Source organism: Sapajus apella, unplaced genomic scaffold (genome assembly GCF_009761245.1).
Source record: "Sapajus apella isolate SASKATOON/1434 unplaced genomic scaffold, GSC_monkey_1.0 scaffold4, whole genome shotgun sequence".
In the NCBI taxonomy this organism is placed as follows: domain Eukaryota; kingdom Metazoa; phylum Chordata; class Mammalia; order Primates; family Cebidae; genus Sapajus; species Sapajus apella.
Window position 1 is genome coordinate 48,108,079 of NW_022436944.1, and position 22,981 is coordinate 48,131,059.

Genomic DNA, 22,981 nt, shown 5'->3' on the forward strand with positions numbered 1-22,981 from the left:
TACACTAAAAGTCCGGACTTCAGCCCTACACAATGTATCCATTTAACAAAGCTGCACTTATATACCACCTACATCTATATAAATAAAAAATGAAAAAAAAAATCACATGACTTTGGGACCAAGTTGTCAAGTAGCTATTCTGTGTATTGTCCAGTTAAATTCTCAGCATTTCTTTTATGCTACCTTTTTGTTGTATACATTTTATGCTTGTATATGGCTAATTTTTGAGTTTCATTTAAAAAGGCTGAATCTAAGATATTTTTGTTGGCCTTGCTAGCTGGTACATTTTTATATTGATACAATAACTTTTTTTTTTTTTTTTTTTTTTTTTTTTTTTTTTTTTTTTTTTTTTTGCTATGTCAGTATTTTCTGTGGGCCTATTTGTAGGCCCTCATGAAATACTTCTTCCTCATGAAATAGAGTTAACTTAGTAGGGCAGTCAGGAACCTCTCAACATTTTGACTTTGAAGAAACATTGTTTTTCCTGTAGTGGTTTATACTGAGTGGTTTATATAGGGTTAATCGTTACTGAATTTGGATTCTGCACTTTTTTCCCCTGCAAATTTTAGCATGTCATTTAGTGAATGTGAAGTTATGCAAAGCATTTATGTTAAATAGACTTGTTAAGTATGTCTTTCCTATCTGCTACATGATTCCTACTGAGAGTGTTAATATTCAGATATTCATTTATGATTCTATTTATTCAGGAATATACCTGTTTGTACTATAGTCTTCATCATTGAATTATCACTGTTAAGGAATGTATTCCATATGATATTTTTCACTAGTAATGGAATATATCAATTTTCTTCTTTCCATTTCCTTTTTGTGTTGAAGGAAAAGTTCCAAGGTATAAGGAAGTAGGTCATGGTATCTATAAACTGCTGAGGAACTGAAGTATATTAAGAAGTAAAAATTGAAGCTCAGTTGCCCTCTAGGGGTTTGGTTTTAACACAGCACATGTAGAAGCAATTTACTGAGATCTTCGGGGAAGGGTAGATCTGCTGAATGTAGGAGCCTATTTTTCATTTTCTCTTAGAGCCTGGCTGGCATTAAAAAGCTGGTTTTGATTATTTATTGCAAAAGAGAAGACTATATCCCAGATTGGTAATATACAGACAGTTTAATGAAACATCCTTTTTGTTTGCTTAATTTTAAAGTCAGGGCTCTTGTGCCGGAGCAATCCAACCATCAACACATTTTCAGGTATTATTTGGTGACCAATTCTCAGATTCTTTTCTAACACTCTTTTGTCTTCTCCATGTCACCTCTGTAGCACTTTTAAGTCAGCTTCCTCCCTTTCTCTGCCCAAATCCAAGAACAGTCTCCGGTGAAGTGGCTGCTTCTTGAACCCTCTCTTATGTTTTATAAGATGTGATCATCATGAAACTTTTCCTTTTGGTTTCAACACCTTTAATTGGCGTCTTTATCTGGATAAGTAAGACTGTTTCTCTCGGTTTAAAACAGAATGGCAATTGGCTGTCTAGTTTAATTGATACCGAACTTTGCATTGATTGAGGTCCACTTCATTTATATTGGAATCTGTCTCTGGTGCAAAGTGCTCTACTTTGTAATTTCAGAGTTAGACTCCTCCTGTTTTGGTAAGATGTAGCAATTTTTTTCCCTATTATTGGAAATGTTAACTTTGAACTTATGTAAATAGTAAATATGTTTATTTTATGTGCAGATATTTAAATATTTAAGCACATTACTAAATATGAAAATTCATGTGGTTATTGGTATGCATTAAAAAGATTTGTGTGTATACATGAGTGTGTGTTAATATATGCTCTTTTAATGCCTTTGAAAGATGCTGTAAACTTTACTCCTTTTAATACCTATTGGTTTTTATTTTTACCATTATAGTTATATTGCACTTTTCTATTTTGGAAAAATCTCCATTATTAATGGACAGAATCTTTAGTTTTTATTATTGATGTATAGTAATTTTATTTTTAAAGTTCAGTTTTTGTGTGTTATTTTATACTCTGAAAACTATGATCAGATTTTAATATATTAAAATATTAAATTGACTGTAATATAGCTCTCTGTGTTGCCTAGTATATTAGTCAGTAGTCACACTGGCTGTTTAATTTTAAATTAATTAAAATCCTATAAAATTTAAAATTCAGTCTCGCGGTGGCACTAGCCGCATTGCAAATGCTCAGTAGCTACATGTGGCTCGTGGATACCATATTTGATAATGCAAACATTGATTATTTACATCATTACAGGAAAATGTATTGAACAGCTCTGGTATTGATATATCAATCTTCTTCAATGTGTTTTTAAAAATACCTTAATACTGGCAGTTACTTGTGTAAAATGAATTGAAACATGAAAATGTTATATATCTTTATCTTATTAAAATAACATTTTGGAAATAACTGAATTAAAACTGATCACATGTGAAATGAGTTTACCTTTATAATAAAGGGCACCACATATTTCTAATTAAGAGCCAAGTGATATCAAATAATTTAATACAATTATATATTTTTGAAATATGTAAATATATCTACTTTATCTCCATCTTGTGGTAGAAGTATCTGGAAATCCTGTTAAGAGTATCATTAAAGCTTATTCATTTTTACATTGACTTACCCTTGCTCTTGATCATTACCATAAATGTAACATTAAGTGTTAAATGTTTTTTTTTTTGGAAATTTTGGGTCTTCAATTTAGAAAAAATTGAAGAATGGAATTAAAAATAATTTTAGGTTTTATAGTTACTATTGAAGGTAAATGTAAACCTGTAAGTGCCACAGTTTGAATGTGTATTGGAATATTAAAACAAGGAATATAAACATTTAAATCATGGTTGAGAGGAAAAACAGAAAGGAAAGCTTTAGCTACTTACTTCCAAATGTAGCTTTGTGTTGTTAAAGAGGATTATGATGAATATATTTATGTGATAAATTTATAAAGTTTCATTGATTGTTTTGTACTGTAATTTTTATAATTTTTATTTTTATGGTTTCTTGTTTTTAAGTATAGTTACAGTCCTTTTGTAGATAATTATGATTTTAAGATTATTTTTGGAAGTAAATGAAAAATTAAGTATTAAAACACTTTGTAAACTGTAGCATTCTATACAAATATATAATCTTTTAAAAATATATAATATGAAATATTTTGTTGGGAAGACCATATCAGAGGTTTAAGAACATATTTCTAATCAGGTTCATTTGTATCATTCTTTTATTTTCTTTTTAATTTTTGGACGAGTTTCTTTAAATATATTTTTAAAATTTGTATACTCTTTGAGGCTATTTTTTAAGTTTTTTGAGTTAAGACTAATGCAGTCTACAAAACAGTATTTATAGTTATGTTTCAGTATAGAAAAGTCTCTGCTCTAAAAATTCTGAAAGAATATTTTAGTTAAATTTTAAGACTTTAGGAAGAATTTTGTGTAGCAAATAAACTAGCTAGGTAACATTTAGTTACTTTTTAAAATTCATTTTGTTATCTTACTAAGTATTGGGGAAGGAATAGTCTATGAAATGGAAACACCTAAATTATTTATTTAGGAGATATTCCACATAGGTAGTAAGATATAGAAGCTGAATATAGCATGAGATATTTGTGGGACAGTGAGAAGATTAGTTTAATTATATAAAAACAATTTAGTTGCAGTTTAGGGTCATATTTTGATGCTCCTTGAAAGCCAGGCCAAGTATTCTAGAATTAATGTAATAGAAAACAGGAATTTTTATGCTGCAAAGATCTTTCTTTAGGGAGAAAGTCCGTGATCTCAGAAACTTAACTGTAGATCAAGCCTGTGAGATTAACTAATTACCAATGCAGGAATCTTTCTAAAAATACATGAGACTTCATTTTCAGTACCTCTACCCTACTTCAGGCTTTTAGTATGTACTTCCCTCCTACATTCTATTGTTTTGGGGGGAAAACAACATCATGCTTTTAATAAAAAGGATATTCAAATTATATAAGTAATATAGAAAATATGAAATGCTTTCCAAAAATTACTCTAAATTCTACCATTCACAAATACAGACATGTCTCTGGGAACAAAAGAATGTACAATGGAATTATATTATATACACTATATTTTCAGTGGAATTTAGAAAACAAAAGATTTGCTAAAGTTTATGTAAATGTTTCTTGATAAAAGGTTACTTGCCTCCATTATAAGAAAACATATTATGAAACTCACTGACAAGTTTGAGTAATAATGTTTTAACTCCATATTCTAATTTTGAACAGTATTGAGTGATTCTCTGGTATGAAAGTACAATTATACTTCTCCCACGTTTTCTCTTTCAGGTCCCAGTTTCTGTAAGTTGTAATTTTACATCGTCATAATTTATAATACTTATATTCTTTTGTGTAACCGTAAATCCATTGCTCATCACATTTTGTCCTTTAAAATTTTCTTTCTTGGTCTGTTGCTTGATTTCATTGCCAATAGTTAATTGAAGAAGAGTCTTTGGGCTCTAGAATCCTTTTTATCTTTCATGGTTGGTAATGACTGCTTGATGCCTTACACATTTGTCACTTGTAGAGTGGACATAATGTTGTCAGGTCATATTTTCTCTACCTCAGAACTTTGTACATACACAATTGCATCAGCATTTTATGACATTAAATGTTGCTTTAGGAAGTCTGAGACCAGCCTGATTTTCATCCCCACCCTACCTTGCAATCACCCTACCATAGGTGACGTGATTTTTCTGGTTGGATCCTAGAATAATTCTTTCTGTATCCTTGAGTTTGGAAGCTTAACTGGGATATATCTTGTATCAATTCTTTATGGAACATACTGTACTTTTTTGGTTTGTACATTCTTTTTTTTTTTTAACATCAGAAAACTTAAATTATAATTGAATTTTTTGGGGGTGGGTAATTCTTTTCCTCAGAGATAACCAATCATCCTTGAAACTTTAAAACAAGGATTAACGTTTGATGTTACTTGCTGCATAAATGATTATTCCAAAATGTTATAGCTTAAAACAGCACACATTTGTTAATCTTGTAGTTTCCGTGGGTCAGGAATCTAGGTATGACAACTAGGCCCTCTGCTTCAGTTTCTCACAAGGCTGCAATTAATGTGTTGGTTAAGGGTCTGTGGTCTCATCTGAAACCTTGACTGGGGAAGGATCTGCTTTGAAGCTCACTCATAGTTGTTAGCAGCATTCAGTCCCCTATATGATGTTGGGCTGATAGCCTCACTTCCTTGTCACCTGAGCCCTTTCCACATGGCAGTTTACGTTATCAAAATATGCAAGCCAAGAAGATGAGAGAGAATATCTTGCAAGATATGCCACTGTCTTTTGTAACTCAGTCATGGAAATGACATCCTGTCCACATTACCATATTCTTGCTTAGAAGCAGATCACTAGGTTTAGTCTACTTAATGGGAGGGGCTTATACAAGGACATAAATGCTAGCAGACTGGGATCAGTGGAGGCCATCTTGGAAGCTGTCTGCCGCAATAGTTGCCTATCACACCTTGGTTTTCTCTGTGTTTGTATTAACCTTTTCCCCCCCACCTCCATATTTACTTTAATTATCTTGATTAATTTAAATAAAATTTCTCATTTGAATTTTAGCTGTGTCTATGTTATTCCTTTTATGTTTCTAATATATTTATTAGCACTGTTATGGATTTATTTTGGTCTTCAACTTATCTCTTCTGTCATCTCACTCTGTTTTATCAGCTATTCCGTGAAGTCTAGTTTTCTTGAATTTGTGTTTTTATTAAGTTCTAATAGAGGGTGACATTTGAGATGAATCTTCTTTTCCTTAGGCATGTTTGCAGAGTTGCCGTGCTGTTTCACTGAAAAATTGTGGGTGAATGCTCTTTAACACTTCTGCCACCTTTTTCTGATGTTTGTTTTCTCCTGTGGGCTATATTGTGCAGACTGGGGTGTTCCTTTGTGTACTTTGCTGAAGCCTAAGGGAGGGGGAGAAGGGAGCACATGGCCAATGCAGCATTTTTGTTAAGTAGCCTTCAGGAATATTTCTTCTTTCTGTGGGGTCAGCTTTGGGTTATCTTCTGTTAAGTGCTGGTCCCTGAAAATGGCATACCCTGGTGGTTTTTCTAGCCCCTGCTGAAATCCTTTGAAGGTGGGTAGAGGTTTTTTTAATATTAAATTTTTGTTTTGTTTTGTTTTACTTTTCTCTGGGCTATTTATGCCCTCTCTCTATTTGTCTCAAAAAAGGAATATTTAGTGGGAGTTCACAGGCTATTTTAACTCATTTTCTTTCCCCAGTTCATTCTAGAGGCTAGAATGAACACATCCATGGTGTGCTGAGCTTTGCCACACTCTTTTCTTTCTTTCCTACTTTTTGAAATTCATGGTATGAGCCTTTCCTCCTTTTATGGTATAGTAGTAGCTAGCCAACTTTTGCCTTTTTAAAACTCTGTTTATCTTATAGAATGTTGAGGGAGGGTTTAAGAGCTTACAATATCTTGCAGTTTTACTCCAAACTGTCTTCAGTATCTTTCAATTATTACGTTAGCATGGAGACTAGCTTTTTCTATCTAGATAACTTCTTTTCCTCCTTCTTCCCTAATTTTACCCTTATGCCAAATATTGTTGCTAGGCAAAGCTTTTTGAATTGATCAGTTTAGTTCATGTTATTCCCCACGGTTTATAGGATCAAGCCTAAGCTTTTATATATAAGTCACCTAGAATTTTACTTCAGCTTACTTTAGTAATGACTTACTTTAGTCTCATTCCCTTTCCTGAGTTTTCTTTTCTGGCTAAATTTAAACATTTTATACTTTCCTATAGATGGCCTTAGGTAGATTTCCAAGATATGATTAGTATATAATATGGTGTTTGTATACATTATGGGTTTTGTTTTGTTTTTTATGGAGTTTCATTCTGTTGTTCAGGCTGGAGTCAAATGGCGTGATTTTGGCTTAAACCTCTGTCTCCTGGGTTCAAGCGATTCTCCTGCCTCAGCCTCCTGAGTATTGGGATTACAGGTGCACACCTCCGTGTCTGGCTGATTTTTGTATTTTTAGCAGAGATGGGGTTTCACCATGTTGGTCAGGCTGGTCTTGAAATCCTGGCTTTTTGATCTGCTTACCTCAGCCTCCGAAAGTGCTTGGATTATAGGCATGAGCCACCACACTGGCCTACATTATGGTTTTTAAAAATACCTCTTAATATTTTTATTGCCATTCTATAGGAATGTGCTTATTTGTCAAGATTCATCTAAAAATGTGGTCTCCAGAAATGAGCATAAATGTGCTGTGAGGTCCTTGCAGTTGTGTTTGTGGCACTGATAATTAAGATTGGTTTAGTTGTTCTGTCGTACTTCATCAAATTGTTGATTCACATTGAATATATCAAATGTCTTTTTATTCTAAAATTTGAAAGTATTTTTAACTTAAATACAGGAATTTGCATTTATCTAGGTAAATTTTACCTTTAAAAAATTTGCCCTGGTTGTCCATACTGTTGAGAGTATTTTGAATTTCCACTCAGTTCTCATAATCTATTTATGCTAATCATGCCTTTAGTGATTTCCTATATGTCTCTAATAGGAATAGTAATTTTGTAGGAAGATAAGTACAGTACTTCTATTACTTTGTATCCCCTTAATTTCATATAGTTCTGTTTTCTTCCTCGTGTCTGCCTGGGTACCGAGAGAGAAAAAACTGTGGTTGTTCAATATATGGGCTCAAGCTGGGTGGCGGAGTTGATATTAGAAAAAAGGGAAGCTTTCCATTTGATTAAGCTACAAATAGAGAGAACTCTCTTTTGGGGCTGCTGGGAGAGGTGACAGTGAGAATGTGAAGAATCAAAGGAGTCTTTGGCAGAACTTGGTCATCAAAGAGAAGACCACTGAAGAGAAGAGTGATGATGCCAGGAGTTTGATTTCAAATGATTTGTAAGAAACAGTGAGCCTGGACACATTAAGTTTGAGGTAGATGGTTGTAAGATAACAAGAAGATTTGCTTTTAAGTCTTAGGTTCTGGATTTTAAAACAAAACATACCATCCTTTAAAAGTATTTTTTTTCTTTTTTGAGATGGGTCACTCTGTCACACATCCTGAAGTGCAGTGGTGTAGTCTCAGCTAACTGTAGCCTCCGCCTCCTTGGTTCAAGTGATTCTCCTGCCTCAGCCTCTCAAGTAGCTGGGATTACGGACACTCATCACCATGCCTGGCTAATTTTTGTATTTTTAATAGAGACGGGGTTTTACCATGTTGGCCAGACTGGTCTCAAACTCCTGAGCTCAAGCAATCCGCCTGCCTCAGTAAAGTGTTGGGATTATAGGCATGAGCCATCATGCCTGACTAAATTTGAACTATATGATTTCAAATAAAATAGGAGAATAATTGCTAGTTTTGAAGAACTCATGTTAATTGGTTAGAATAAATATGGTTTTTGTAAAATGGCCTTTAAAATATTCACGTCTGGTTATGTAGAAAGTGCTGTAACAGGATCTTCTGTTCTACCATAACTTCATGTATGCCCATTAATGGTACTTGACTTTGGAGCAATTACGTAAGAGAGCTCTGTCAAAAAAGTTATATAAATGAATTGTAGTCAGGAGAACCTTACTCAGTGGTTATGTATACAAATTTACCCCCCTTAATATCGAAAAAAATTTATAATTGCTTTGTTTTCTTACAGAATAGGCTTCTAAAGTTGCAAATTGTATTATCGTTAAGTAGCAAAATTTAGGGGTAGTATTTGCTTTTCATCATGTGAAATAAATTTTTCTTGTTTACAATTCAGGACAAATAAATTGTTATGAAACACTGCAGATGTCAGATGGATTTGGGAGAATTTTTCATAGGATTTCACAAACTAAGTCAGAGGAAGAACTTACATAGCTACATAAACATTAGTGAGTACCGGCAGTTTATTAATCTGCTTGTATTACATAAATAAAAATAAAATGCTGTAGTTGTGAGTTAAAAAGCTAATGGAAACTGATATAGGTAAGTTAAAGTCAAAGTAATAAAACCAGAAATCCTACATTTGCTGTATTTCAGTCATTTTTATGAATTAAAAAAAATCTTTTTAACTTGTGGTTCTTTAATTCTTTTTCCCATTTTCACTTTAGTAAATATGGTTGTGTTCATTGAGTTGGGTAAAATAGAGGAATTAGGTTCTTAGTGCATTATGATGTGGTTACTTCTAGATTTATCATTCCAAAACGTCAGACAGAATTCATATTGCCTATTACTCGGAGAACTAGTTATATTAGAACTCAGGCTTTGGCTATTAACTGAACTCTTCTTTCTTTGTTACCCATAGAAAAGTTACAGAGATGCTTAGTTTACTTTACTGATTATTACTATTTTTATTTTCTTTAGAAAAAAACAAAACAAAACAAGAATCTGTAGACTGGAAGGAGCAACGAATGCAGTGTTCACACTGTGCTATCCCAGAAATACCTTTACTGAATAATGTTTTTCTAACAAATTTATTTTAACATGAGCTCATTTTTACTCTTAGGTGTTTAAGGCATTTTTAATGTATGTCTTTTGTCTTTTAGCTTTTACTTTCATTTTAGTGACATTATGAAATTAAGGCCTGCCTGATTCCCACAAGAGTAACTTAGGAACTTTTACATTGGCATTAGTAGCTATGCCTTCTCTTTGGACCAGGCTACATTACCCATACTGTGTTTAGGAATTCATGTGAAAATTTATTCTTATCTACAGTTATTTTTTTCTTTATGCCCATTTTTCTTGAAAATATTTAAAAAATATGTATAGAATTAGAAACTTAAGCATCTGTATCATATCACTGGCTATAAAAATTATGTTACTGATTTATTTACTTCCTTTAAGTTTTTCACCAAAAATCTCCTTAGAGGGGGCTACCTGGATGACCCTACTGAAAATGTAACCTACAAGATCCTTCCTCCATAACCCCCTACACCCCTTAACTTCTCTTCTTTTTCTGTAATTCTTACCATGTTGTAATATACTGCACAGTACTCCTTTTAGAATAAGGGATCCTGGTTTGTTTTACTCATGTATCCCAAGAACCTAAAACAGGCTTGGTATATAGAAATGTTCAGCAGATATTTGCCGAAAGAATGAATTAAGAATATACAGTTGTCCCTTGGTATCCACAGGGAATTAGTTAACGGGATCCCCATCCCTCCCCAGGAAACCAAAACCTATATCCCTTGAATACTGTATTTTTTATCTGTGTTTAGCTGTGGACATGGAACCCACAGATATGGAATGGTATTTATTGAGAAGAAAAAAACCCCAAGTATAAGTGGACGTGTGCAACTCAAACCTGTGTTGTTAAGGGTCAACTGTATTATTTGGGTTATTTTTCTACTATTTTATAGAATAAAAATTTGCATGCCCTACGCTGGTTACTTTCAGTTTCTTTTCACCTGGTCCATACTAAGAAATACAGGTTTAAAATACAGCCCTGAGTACACATATATACGAACAGATTGTTAGAAATCTGAATTAGTCTCTGCCCCCAGCTGTTATAAGACTTAACAGGCCAGGAATTATGCATATATTCAGTAAACTAGAATGTGACAGATACCTCCCATGAAAAATGTAATGCTGAGACTCCTTAAATGGTTGATCACCATTGTAACCATGTAACGTTTTATGCTAAAACCAGACAACTTAGAACTTCTTCTTTTACATTAGAAAAATATGATGATTCTTTAGTTTTAAAGTTTGTACATTTTTGAGGAAGCTCTTTTTAGCTTAATGTCAGCAAAGCAGCTGCTACTTGAATTTACTTTGTAAAACACTGAATTATTCATTTCCATAAACAAAACTTCCTTAGTAATTATTTAGCATTAATTTATTTCTCTTTATTTCAATCAACCCTGTTGACATTCTGTTTTAAAATTAAAAATATTCTTTGTGGAATTTAACAAATAAGACTGTGACAGCCACTTTCTTTACTTTCTTGTGTTTTTATAATAGGATTTCCGGATCCTGAGATGAGCTGTCTTATTTTTTTTTATTTTTTTTTATAAAAGTTACTCATAAAATGTAGAGCACATGTAAATTTTTATTTAAAATGTCTTCTCAGTAGCTTCTAAGACCAAGTGCTATGATTTTGACTTAACATCTATTATCTTGAATTCTAACAATATAAACTTACTAGAAATATTTTAAATAATTATTGTTTGTATTCACCAATTGTTTAATAGAGCAATAGGAAAAACAAAAGTAAAGTTTGTTGTTTGACATTTCTTGGAACTCTTCCTTCTCTTTTTGCAAATATGGGAATAGCTCTTCGAATTTTGTGCTGCCTTTCTAGTAGCCTGTGGTGAGCCCTTCCACATTCAAACTCTTATTAGTTATTTATATGGCCTCCTTGGGCAATCAGCCTTTTACTGCTGTGTGGTATTTCTTGCCATCTTTCCAGAATTGCTGTTTTACTTACTTATTTGTTTGTTTTATTTTAAATGTGTGACTGCCTTGCTGCTCCATTGGAGACTTCTTGAGGACGGTAGACAAACTATTTGATAGCTTAATACGTATTTGGTAATTTAAGAAAGGAGGGGATAAAACCGCTTTATAAAGTAACATCCATTCAAATGAAGCATTCTTACCTATAGTGCTTCTTGGAGCATACATTTAGAGAGGTTTAGTAACTGATCCATAAGACAGTGTGGGCTTAAGGGAAATGTAAACTTTCAGTTAAGGGCCCATTTGAATCCCTGTTGAACCATACTATATCCACCATTACTGTGGCAGCCTCATAGGACCATGGACAGGAATGAGACCTGTGGAATTAGAGACAAGAAAAACCTCCGTTTAATTCCTCTGTCTTAGGTTCTACAGTGCTATTTAAAATACAATTATGAAGACCTCTGCATTAATAGTTGTTGAGTGGGGATAGTAGTTTTTGTAGGAATAACCACAAGTGTATAATTATTTCAGGGCTGAAATGTTCAAGAAAACTTTTCCAGCAGATGACACAGACCATCAACCTTCAGCTGGAAGCCATTATGCAGACATATTTTGTTTTTCCTCTGCATTGTTTCAGAAAACAAAGTTAGCTATTTAAAATTGTGAGATTTTACATAATACAAAAATTCCAGCTTAAAAAAATACAAATCCTCAGATCTGATGATTCTGAATTTCCAGACCCACAAGGCAAACAATGATCTCGAATAAAATAACAGCTGTACCTTTAAACATGGGACATGTGCTGTAGTGGTTCATTACAGTTTCTGTACTTGTACTGTTCATGTATTTATACACATACACATTATGTATTCATGTATACATAATCTATATAAAGATGGATACAAAAAGTATTTCTCTGAAACTGTGCTTCAGTCATAAGTAAGGAAACCAAACTGAGATATTGATCTGGTTCAAGAAAAACAGGATGGAGTCTTTTGTGAAAGTAAAGAATATTCTTTTGTGTTTAACATGCAAATTACTCAACTTCCAAGTTGCATAGGTAGTTCAGCCTGAGTCTACAAGTCTTAGAGATATTTGTCTATATCTGTCAAATTTTGATTTTCATGCCCTTAATTTTAGTCTATAGGTAAGTTGTATGGCTTATTGGATATGAATTTTGGAAATCTATGCTTCCAGATTAATTTGCTTAATTCTTGGTTCCTCATACTTTTTCTGTGAAGGGATATATATCCAAGACACTAAGAAAAGCACATCTGAGGTAAGAAACACCCATGAATATTTAGTACATGGGTAATAACCTAGTTTGTGAGGTTTAGAAAATAGTGACGAGGGGATGGAGGCAGCAAACCACATTGCCATGTATATACCTGTGCAACAATCCTACGTGTTCTGCACATGTACCCCAGAACCTAGAGTGCAATAAAATATATATATATAAAGAAATAGTAAAGTATATTTTATATATAATATTCTGTGTAAAAAAATTTATATATATAAGTATACATATTACATATAATATATAATAAAAATGTATAGTATGTAATCTTAGTACATACTAAGTAGTCTCTAAATTGTTTTAATTCTAATAAATTGTACATTTATCTGTGGTTCTCCACTCTTAAATATATTTTTTAAAATTCAAAAGTTTTCTCATTTTCATCTGAATTTTTGAGTTTGCTAACAAGCAAAAAGTCATTTCTATTCAATTAATCCAACAAATAGTTTACTTTTCTTCTCTATCTTAAATTTGAAGAGAATTAAGAAATGAAAGAGGAACGACCTCTATTTCATGTTCTGTTTAGTAGTAACAGTTGCAACTATGTAAGCATTTTATTCTTGGATTCACTAGTTTCCGTGCTCAACAAAGATGGGTCAGTATGTTCTGTTTTTTTCTGGGAAAGTCTATAGAAATAATTTGGTTGTTTTTAAGCACCTACATGCTTTTTGGAGGTGGTAGTGGTAGAAACAGTATGATGCAAAAAAAGCTATTTCTTTACCTTCCTTATAAATATCTGTGCCTGAAACAAGCCTCTTCTCTGAGCATCATCAGTCTTTAATAAAACTGTATTTCTAACTACTTGAGCTGATAAATAGTGAGGTTTGTTTTAAACAAGTCAAGTTTATTTTATGTCAATTTTCTATTTGCCCTGTGTAAGATATATTTAATTACTTTACTCCATCTCTGTGTTCAAATTAATCAGATTCTGCTACATAGTGGTGCTCAAATTAGAATAATTCTTTAATCAACTGTGTTATCCATGCCATGGTAGACTAGAATAGAAAAGCTACTCTTGGCATATTGAAGATGCATGCATTTTATTTTCTATTGTAATTTAAAAGTAAAATCAGAAATATTGATTTCTACTTGACTGGAGAGATGATTTAGTTTGAATATCAGTCTGATCTTAATCAGGTGAGAATTAATTGAGTTGGAGGTATTAGATATTCAGTGATGTTAACTGAACCATGATCCATCTAGAGAGAAGCTTTCTTTTGTACTATGTTAGAATTATCAAATAGCTCATGCACTACAATGTAAAATAATCTTTTCATGTTCATCCTTCTACCTTCTTGTCTCATTAAATGCACCACTAAATTCATTCTATACACAGTCTAATCTTTAAAGTAGCAAGCTAATAAATCACAATTTAATAGAAAATTAAAAGCATAATAATTTTGTTGTAAGATGCTATTGTTGTCACAATTTTATAATGATATATTTTCTAGTGACTAATTTTAAAACCAAGTGATTATACCTCTGCTTTTCAAGTATACCTGGGACTTTAAAAAAAAAGTCCTAGTTTTACTTTTTTTAATGTTCAACATTACAAGAAGAAAGTGAGCAATACAGAATTATTTTAATGTTTATCTTCAGAAATAAAAATAGTCTGTAACATTATATCGGTCTGAAATGTGGCATGGGCTTTTCATTTATTTTAAGAGTGTGATAGCAATATCATAAGTGTTGTGAAAATATAAATGGTGAGATAACACCTCCATAGGACTTGCTCTTAAGCAGTAAAATTGTAAAGTCTTTAAATAAACTGCAGTTAGAACTGAAAGGATCGATTTGCCTTGTTAACTGCAGATACCATACCTATTAAATGTTTAATTAAATTTAGTATAACATGTCTTTTATTTCCTCCTTTTTTTCCCTTAAAACTGAAAATTTGGACTTATTTATTAGCAAGGTAACACGTGTTATCATTGTCAGATTTCTTCGATTTTGACAGTTGGTGTGACTGCGTTAAATTAAAAGAAAGCCAATAGTGTGACTTTTGATAGTGTCACTTTACACTGGCATAGTGTTTTTTTGCTTGATACTGGTATAATGGGAATAGTAGGATCTATATAGTTTGTATATTTTTGAAAAGCAATATCCAAATTTATATTCGAGAACAGTTAGCATTTAATAAAATTAAGCCGTAATTGCCGAAACATTCCTAGAGTGCAATGAACAGGGAGTTCTAATGAGATACAGTGAAGTTCCCCATCTAGTTGTTACTAAACAGCAATTTAGGGCAGAAGGGCCTGCTTAGGAAAAAATGAGAGAGGGAACTGGCTTTTTCACTCTGCTCTTAGAAGTCGAGGCTCCTCTCTGTAGACCCCACTCTCCCGTCTCTTGCACCCGAGATGATTTCTATCTTTCATTCTTTCTCTCACTTCTTTCTTTCTCTCTCTTCCTCCCTTCTTCCCTCCCTCCCTTTCTCCGTCCCTCCCTCCCTGCCTCCCTTTTTCCCTTCCTCCTCCTTTTCTTTTTTTTCCATTAATGTACCGTGAGGTGTAGGGAGTACCAAAACACAATACAAATATATTTCTTCAATTCTTCTCCCTGCCAGTTTTCCTCCTGTGAAATAACCATAGTTATCAGTTTTCTTACATATTCTTTCATAGTCATTATGTGCTTGCAGACACACACACACACACACACACCACACCCATATCCCAGACACAGAAATGATAACATTTTATAATAGACTCTTCTATACCTTGCTGTTTGCAGTTTTAAATCTTGGAGATCATTCTTTATCAGTGTGCTATTTTTTAATGGCTGCATACGATTTCATGATATAGTATTAACACTTAAGCAGTTAGTGTTAGTGTGATAGATTTGATGGCATCATCAAAACCCACATTTATATAAAAATATTTTTTTTTGCTTCAGGTGAGAGAAGACAGAATTCAATGATTCCTCACAAATGGGAACCTATTTACTTACTATGTTGGAGACAAGGCCTTGCTCTGTCACCCAGGCTGGATTGCAGTGGCATGATCAAACTCACTGCAGCCTTGACCTCCTGGGCTCAAGTGATCCTCCCACCTCAGCCTCCCAAGTAAATAGGGCTTCAGGTGTGTGCCATCATACCCAGCTAATTTTTGAAATTATTTGTAGAGGTGGGGTCTCACTGTGTTGCTGAGGCTGGTCTTGAACTCCTGGATTCAAGCAGTCCTCCTGCTTCAGCCTCCCAAAGTGTTGGGATTACAGGCATGAGCCACTGCACTCAGCTTACTGATTTATTTTTGTTAAGAAAGACATACACATTGTTATTTTTATATCTGAAATGAATAAAAAATTCTACTGTGATTGAATTTGGAGAACTTGCTGTCTTTAAGGATGCATTTGTTCCCCCCCCATAGGAGATGCTAATGTTTTTTAAACCAGTTGTTAAATAAACAAATTTGACAAATGAACATATTATAAAGAGAGTGACAAAGATTTGGTAATAGTCTGGAAATCACATACCTTGAGGAGGCAGTAATATTTGAACTGGCACTAAGGCAGAAGATGAGAAAAAAATATGAATGTTATTTCCTATAGTATATGATGAATCGACAGTATTAGACTAGCTTTTTCAGTCTGTGCTGCTCCCGCCCTGCCACCCCACCCCCACCACACACACCCACACACAGGATGGAAATGGCTACCTTGTGAAATAAAGAGTTTGTCACCACAAATGTTTAAACAGTAAAATGCAGTGGGAAACACTTTCTGAATTAAGAGTTTAGATTAAGTAACCTCTAAAGGCCTTCACACTCTAACCTTGATTTCAGAAGTCTAGAACAAGACAACTGGTTCTGTCCAGGACCCTCAATAAGTAGTGTTTAATGGTCACTGTTGGCTCATACCTATTGCCAGAATGGGCTGTAAACCACTTGCAAGTATGAAAAAGTACAGCAGGTTAGTTTATTATTTGTATTACTAAAAACACGGATCCTACTTTTGTTTCCCCATTGTGTAGATGATGAGGGAAGGCAAAGCATCTACTAGTGACAAGAAACCCTAGAAGGATCCATGTTCAGAAGTTTGCCTTTTTTTTTTTTTTTTTTTTTTGGTCAGTTGCTTTGATCAGTACCTATTAATGAATTGGTCCATTTAACATCGAAGACTGTGTGGGACAGCAAAGAGGGAATATGTAAGAAAAATGTATTTGGGGAGACTTAGGGAATCTCTTCCATATGGTCTTTTAAAAAAGATAGGGGGATTTGGTGATTTCATTGGCCACACTAGGCTGTGCGAATGTCTCCCCTTCAAATTAGGGGAGCACTTAATATCTGAAACACGAAATTTAGCACTTCATCATATTTTGTTTGAAGAAGCCACTTTCTAATGTACAAAATCCTTATTTTAATTATTTAAATATATTTTATAGGAATTCTGGAAAACAGAGTATGGAATCAGAAAGTTGAGGCATCTGATGCTATTTTATTTTATATGGCTGCTAAGTGGGTATTTAGCAAAAAGTCAGCAACAGGATCTACCTTATTCTTTTCTATGGTAGTGATACAATGTGATGAGCCATTGCCACTTGCTTCCTGGGCCTCATTTGTGACCTCATGTAAGATAAGTGGCCTAAGTCTCTATTGTGTGGGCATGGAAATTTCTAACAAGCATAGGAGTTTTTCCTGTGTTTTGGAAAGGAGTAAGTGGAATCCAATAGTAATTAGAGATATTTTTCTGAAATTAAAAGACCTGGTTCTAAACCAGTCTATGTATGTCACACTATGTGATCTTGGAAATATGATGTAGCCTATTTAAAGTTCAGTTTATTCATCTGGCAAATGAAGATAATAATAGTGCTTACTTGATAGCGTTTTTTGTAAAATTCAAGTGAGCTAATCAACATGAAGTACCTAGTATAGTAGTGCCTGGTACAGAGTAAACAGTTTATCTTAGTTGCCATTTTCATGTTTTTATTGATATTATTATTGACATTATTAACTACCTTACAAAAAATGATTAGAAAGTTACTTGGGAAAATGGAAAAGCAAGAAAAAGGCCATGTGAAATAAGACAGTTTCTATTCAACATCATTAATGTATTCTTGACTTTTGGTTTTTCATCATCGATGTTACTTGCATTACATATTAACTGCTTCTTGCAAGAATCACATTTTAATCTCAAACTTATATTCTAATGAGCTGAGATAATGAATCTCAGTATCCTCCTGAAACTTTTTAATTTTTCTATGAAACCCCAAAGTTTTGTTAGTTATTTTTTGAATTTTATTTATGAATAAATTCTGAATACAGCCTTTACTAAACTGAGGAGATAATCATGATAAAGTAGTGCTGGAAATTTTGATCTGTGTCAAAGAAATTAGATAACAGTAATGACAGATTATTTAGCAGGATATTTTAAAATGTTAGAGTGAGTTAAATCAACTAAAACCTAGTAGAAAATGAGAATTATAAATTTGGCACTCCTTCAATTAATTCACTTATTTATTCAGCAATTTGTTAGCTAAATATATATGAATACTTACAAATATTCCTTTGTATACAAATAAATGCACAAATATTTGTTGAATAAATATACGCTAAGCAAGTAAAGTTTACTGAATGATTATTTTATGCCATAGTCTTTATTTTCTCAAATATTTTATTTTGATTAGGTATTTTAATAGGCTTAAAAAGAATCAGTGGATAAGAAAATATGTTCTAAGGAAAGATATGGAATATAACTAAGCCTAGAATGATCATAAGTTTTAAATCATAAAGCAGTAGCCAAATCATCAGCCACTGTTTCCATCTCACCTGAACTATAGGGAACTAAAAATGTCTTTAGCTATGTTGTTCAACCTGGTCACCTTTAGGCATATATTAAAATGAAAAATTTAGTTATGCAGTCACATTAGCCACATTTCAGGTGCTCAGTAGTCACATGTGACCAGAGGCTATGATATTGGAAAATGCAGAGAATATATCCATAATCACAGAAAGTTTTATAAGACAATAGATATATATGCAAGTTATATAAAATTTTAAATTTATGGTAGTCACATTTTTACAATTTAAATGGATAAAACTAATTTCAATATTACATCTTAAAGAGCCAGACGCAGTGGCTCATGCCTGTAATCCTAGCACCTTGGGAGGCTGAGGTAGGTGGATCACTTGAGCCCAGGAATTTGAGACCAGCTTGGCCAACATAGTGAAAAAAAAAAAAATCTTATTTAACCTAATACGTCCAAAATAATATCTTTTTAACATGCAGCTAATATAAAAATTATCCTAGAGAATTGAAAGTTAAAGCTATGTTTAATACATCAATATCATAAGAAATAAGGATTTTTATCTGTTCTAATACCCTCCCTGGAATTATGTGAATCTAAGGTATTTCTGGACCGTATGGCTTAAAATTTTAACATGACAACTGTTGGGTGATTCACACTCATCTTAGTAGATGTCTCAGACAGCATTTGACAATAATGATTATTCCTTCCTTGATCCAAACTTTCCCAGAAAAGACAGTTGTCTGGCGGATACGTTTTATTAGTTTTTATATTTTAAAGTTGTATTCAGATAATTTATAGAAGAATGAAGACAGTGACTTTAGAAAATAGAGTAAGAATTTAAACATAGCAAGCCCCAGTTGTTATTCCATATTTTCCTTGTTCGGAAAGTTTTATAACGTGGAATGGCTTATGTCCTTTCATGGCAACTAAGTGCTCATCATGAACCTGGAATATAGCCTGTCTTAAAGATTCTGACTCCATATAGCTCTAATAGGTTCTAGTTTACCATTAATTAATCTTTAAAATTTATTTTATTTTTTACTTTAGATTTGAGGGATGCTTGTGTAGGTTTGTTGCATTAATATATTGCATAGTTCTGGAGTTTGAGCTTCTATTAAACCATCACCCAAACAGTGATCATAGTAACCAGTAGGTAGTTTTTCAGCCCTTGCTCTTTCGCTTCCCTCCCTCTCTCCCTCCCTCCCATTTTGGACTCCCCGGTATCTATAGTTTCTATCTTTATATTTCTGCATACCCATTGTTTAGTTCCTACTTATAAGTGACAACATACAGTGTTGGTCTATTTCTCTATTAATTCACTTAGGATAATGGCCTCCAGCTAAATCCATGTTGCTGCAAAGGATGTGTTTTCATTTTTATGGCTCTGTGTACCACATTTTCTTTCTCCAGTCCAACATTGATAGAAACCTAGGTTGATTCCATGACTTTGCTGTTGTGAATAGTAAACAGCAATAAACATACAAGGGCAAGTGTCTTTTTGGTAGAATGACTTATTTTCCTTAGGGTAGACATCCAGTAGCAGGATTATCCAGTTAGATTTTTAGTTCTCTAAGAAATCTCCAAACTGCTTTCCATGGGGGCTGAACTCATTTATGCTCTGTCTATAAGTATTCCCTTTTTTCCGCATCCTCAACAATACCTCTTAGTCCTTTGTTGGAGGCATAGTTTGCAAGTATTTTCTCCTGTTCTCTAGGCTGTCTGTTTACCCTGTTGATGGTTTCTTTTGCAGGGCAGAAGCTCTTTAATTAGTTTAATTTTCAATTCTTTTTGTTTCATTTGCTTTTGAGGTCTTAGTCTTAAATTTTTTGCCTAGCCCAATGTCCAGAAGAGTTTTTCATAGGTTTTCATTTAGGAAGGTAATAAATTTATTTTTTTGAGTTGGAGTCTCACTCTGTTGCCCAGGCTGGAGTGCAGTGACATGATCTTCGCTCACTGCGACTTCTGCCTCTGAGGTTCAAGTGATCCTCCTTCCCCAGCCTCCTGAGTAGCTGGGATTACGGTCATGTACCACCACATCCTGCTAGTTTTTGTATTTTTTGTAGAGATGGGGTTTCACCATGTCTTGAACTCCTGACCTCAGGTGATGCACCCACCTTGGTCTCCCAAAGTGCTGGGATTACAGGCATGAGCCACCACACCCAGCCTTTTTAATTTTTTTTTTTCTTTTTTTGTAGTTCTCATTTAAGTCTCTCATCCATCTTGAGATCTTGAGTTAATTTTCATATGTGATGAGAGAAAGAGATTCAGTTTCGTTCTTCTGCATATGGCTAATCAGTTTTCCCAGTACCATTTATTGAATAGAGTATCCTTTCCCCAGTATTTATTTTTGTTTACTTTGTTTAAAATCAATTGGTTGTAGGTATGCAACCAATTATTTCCAGGTTCTCTATTCTGTTCCATTGTTCTGTGTGTCCATTTTTGTACAAGTCCCATGCTATTTTAGTTACGATAGCTTTGTACTATATTTTAAAGTTGGGTAATGTGATACTTCCAGCTATTTTTTTCTTTTTCTTTTTTTTTTTTTAGGATTACTTTGGCTGTTTGGGCTCTTTTTTAGTTGCATATAAATTTTAGGATTTTTTTTTTCCAATTTTGTGAAAAATGACATTGGTAATTAAATAGGAATAGCATTGAGTCTGTAGATTGTTTTGCGGATTATGGGCATTTTAATGACATTGATGCTTCCAATCCATGAGCATTGGTTGTTTTTCCATTTGTTTCATCTGTGATTTCTTTCAGCAGTATTTTATACTTCTTGTAGAGCTCTTTCACCTCCTTTGTCAGATATATACTTAGGTATTTTTGTGTGTGTGTGGCTATCGTAAATGGGATTGAGTTATTAATGTGGTACTCAGCTTGAACATTACTGGTATATAAAAATGCTGATTTTTGGATGTTGATTTTGTATCCTGAAGCTTTACTGAAGTCATTTATCAGGTCTAGTAGTCTTTTGAGGAATCTTTAGCATTTTCTACATATACAATAACTCTTGGTGAACTACTTTCATCTTTAAAATGAAATATTTTTAAAAACACTAATGACTCATAATTTTGTTGAAGTGAATATGGCCATCTTTTTTGCTGCAGAATTTTAAAACATTTTCATTTTTAGATGCATAAATACAATTTCTTTTTAATCGTCTTTTAAATATATCTGTGTTCAGCATTTGGATCAAGTACATTTCAGCACACAGATATCATAAAAGATGGAAGAATACAGCATTGCCCCCCACCAGCTTTTTTTTTTTTTTTTTTTTTTAGCACAAATGGGATACAAGTTTTTGTTTCATTATACTTTATGAAAAGTCCTTACTGTTGAATGTCTAATGTGATGAGAATACTATATATATATATTTTTTATCCTTAAAAATGTATTTTTCAGGCAAAGTCAGGAGAATTACTTGAGGCTAGGAGTTCAAGACCAGCCTGTGCAATATAGCAAGACCTTGTCTCTGAAAAATAAAAATAAAAGAAATGGCTAGGTGTGGTGCCACACACCTGTAGTCCTAGCTACTTGGGAGGGTAAGGTGGGAGGATCACTTGAGCCCGGAATTCAAGGCCCAGAAATCCTGGATGACAAGAAAAAAAGTATTGTTCACTCATCAATTCCTGATTTTGAGAAAATTCATCTGGGATACTGTCATCTGAAGACTTACAGTCATTATGATTATGTGCTTTTATGATCAATTTCATCATCTTCCTTAAAGTCTTGAGTGCTGCTGTTGGTTTCTTTGCATTCTTCTAGTTTATCTAATAATTGTAAAACATCTTTTGGCCAATTTTTTCCCTCTACTGTGGTAGTGTATTAGTTTTCTATTGCTATTGTAACTGTACAAACTTAGTAGCTTTATTAAGACAACCCAAATTCATTATATTGTAGTTCCATAGTTCTGAAGTGTGACAGGTCTCACTGGGCTAAAATCAAGGTGTTGTCAGAGCTGTGTTTGTTTCTGGAGCCTCCAGGGGAAGTCTGTTTCCTTGCCTTTCCCAGCAAAGGTGAAGGTATTTGCCTTCTTCCATCTTTAAAGCCAGCAAGATACCATCTCCCTGATTCTGCTTCCATTATCTCATCTCTTTTCTCTTATTCTGTTCTGCATCTGTCTTTCACTTTTAAGGACCCTTGTGATTACGTTGGACCTTCCCAGATAACCTCTCTATTTTCAGCCAATCAGCAAACTTAATTCTGTCTGCATCCTTAATTCCCATTTGCCATGTATCCTAACATATTCACGGGTTTCAGGGATTATGACTGGGACATCTTTGGGGACTATTATGCTGCCTAAGATAGACAGAAAATGAAAAAAAAAATTCAAATTTTAACTGTATGCACTGAAAGCATTTTATAAAAAATGAAAAAGCTACTTTTATATCTTCATGAATGATAATACAATACATTGAGCAATATGGTAAAGGTGATGTAATATTGAAAGCTTTATTTCACTATTGCATCCTTCTAGAGGATTGTATCATTTTCTTTTCTTATTATTTTAGTTATTTTTAGCATAGTTGGAAATAATTGACAGGCCGTGATGCAATAATAACTAATATGATGAAATAAAATGTTTGAAGATACAGGAAAAATA

General features: G+C 33.4%; 1 protein-coding gene across 3 annotated transcripts in view; it reads left to right on the top strand.

Moving 5' to 3' along the window:
• CMC1 (C-X9-C motif containing 1) overlaps positions 1 to 22,981 on the top strand; it is a 77,096-nt gene that overhangs the window by 39,919 nt on the left and 14,196 nt on the right. The window contains exon 3 of one of the 3 annotated variants that reach the window (XM_032259738.1): positions 8,724 to 8,795. The exons of the other annotated variants lie outside the window; for them this stretch is intronic. Within the exon in view, the coding sequence (XP_032115629.1) occupies positions 8,724 to 8,795 (72 nt within the window). The remainder of the gene's footprint in view (positions 1 to 8,723; positions 8,796 to 22,981) is intronic. 3 annotated transcript variants of the gene reach the window in all.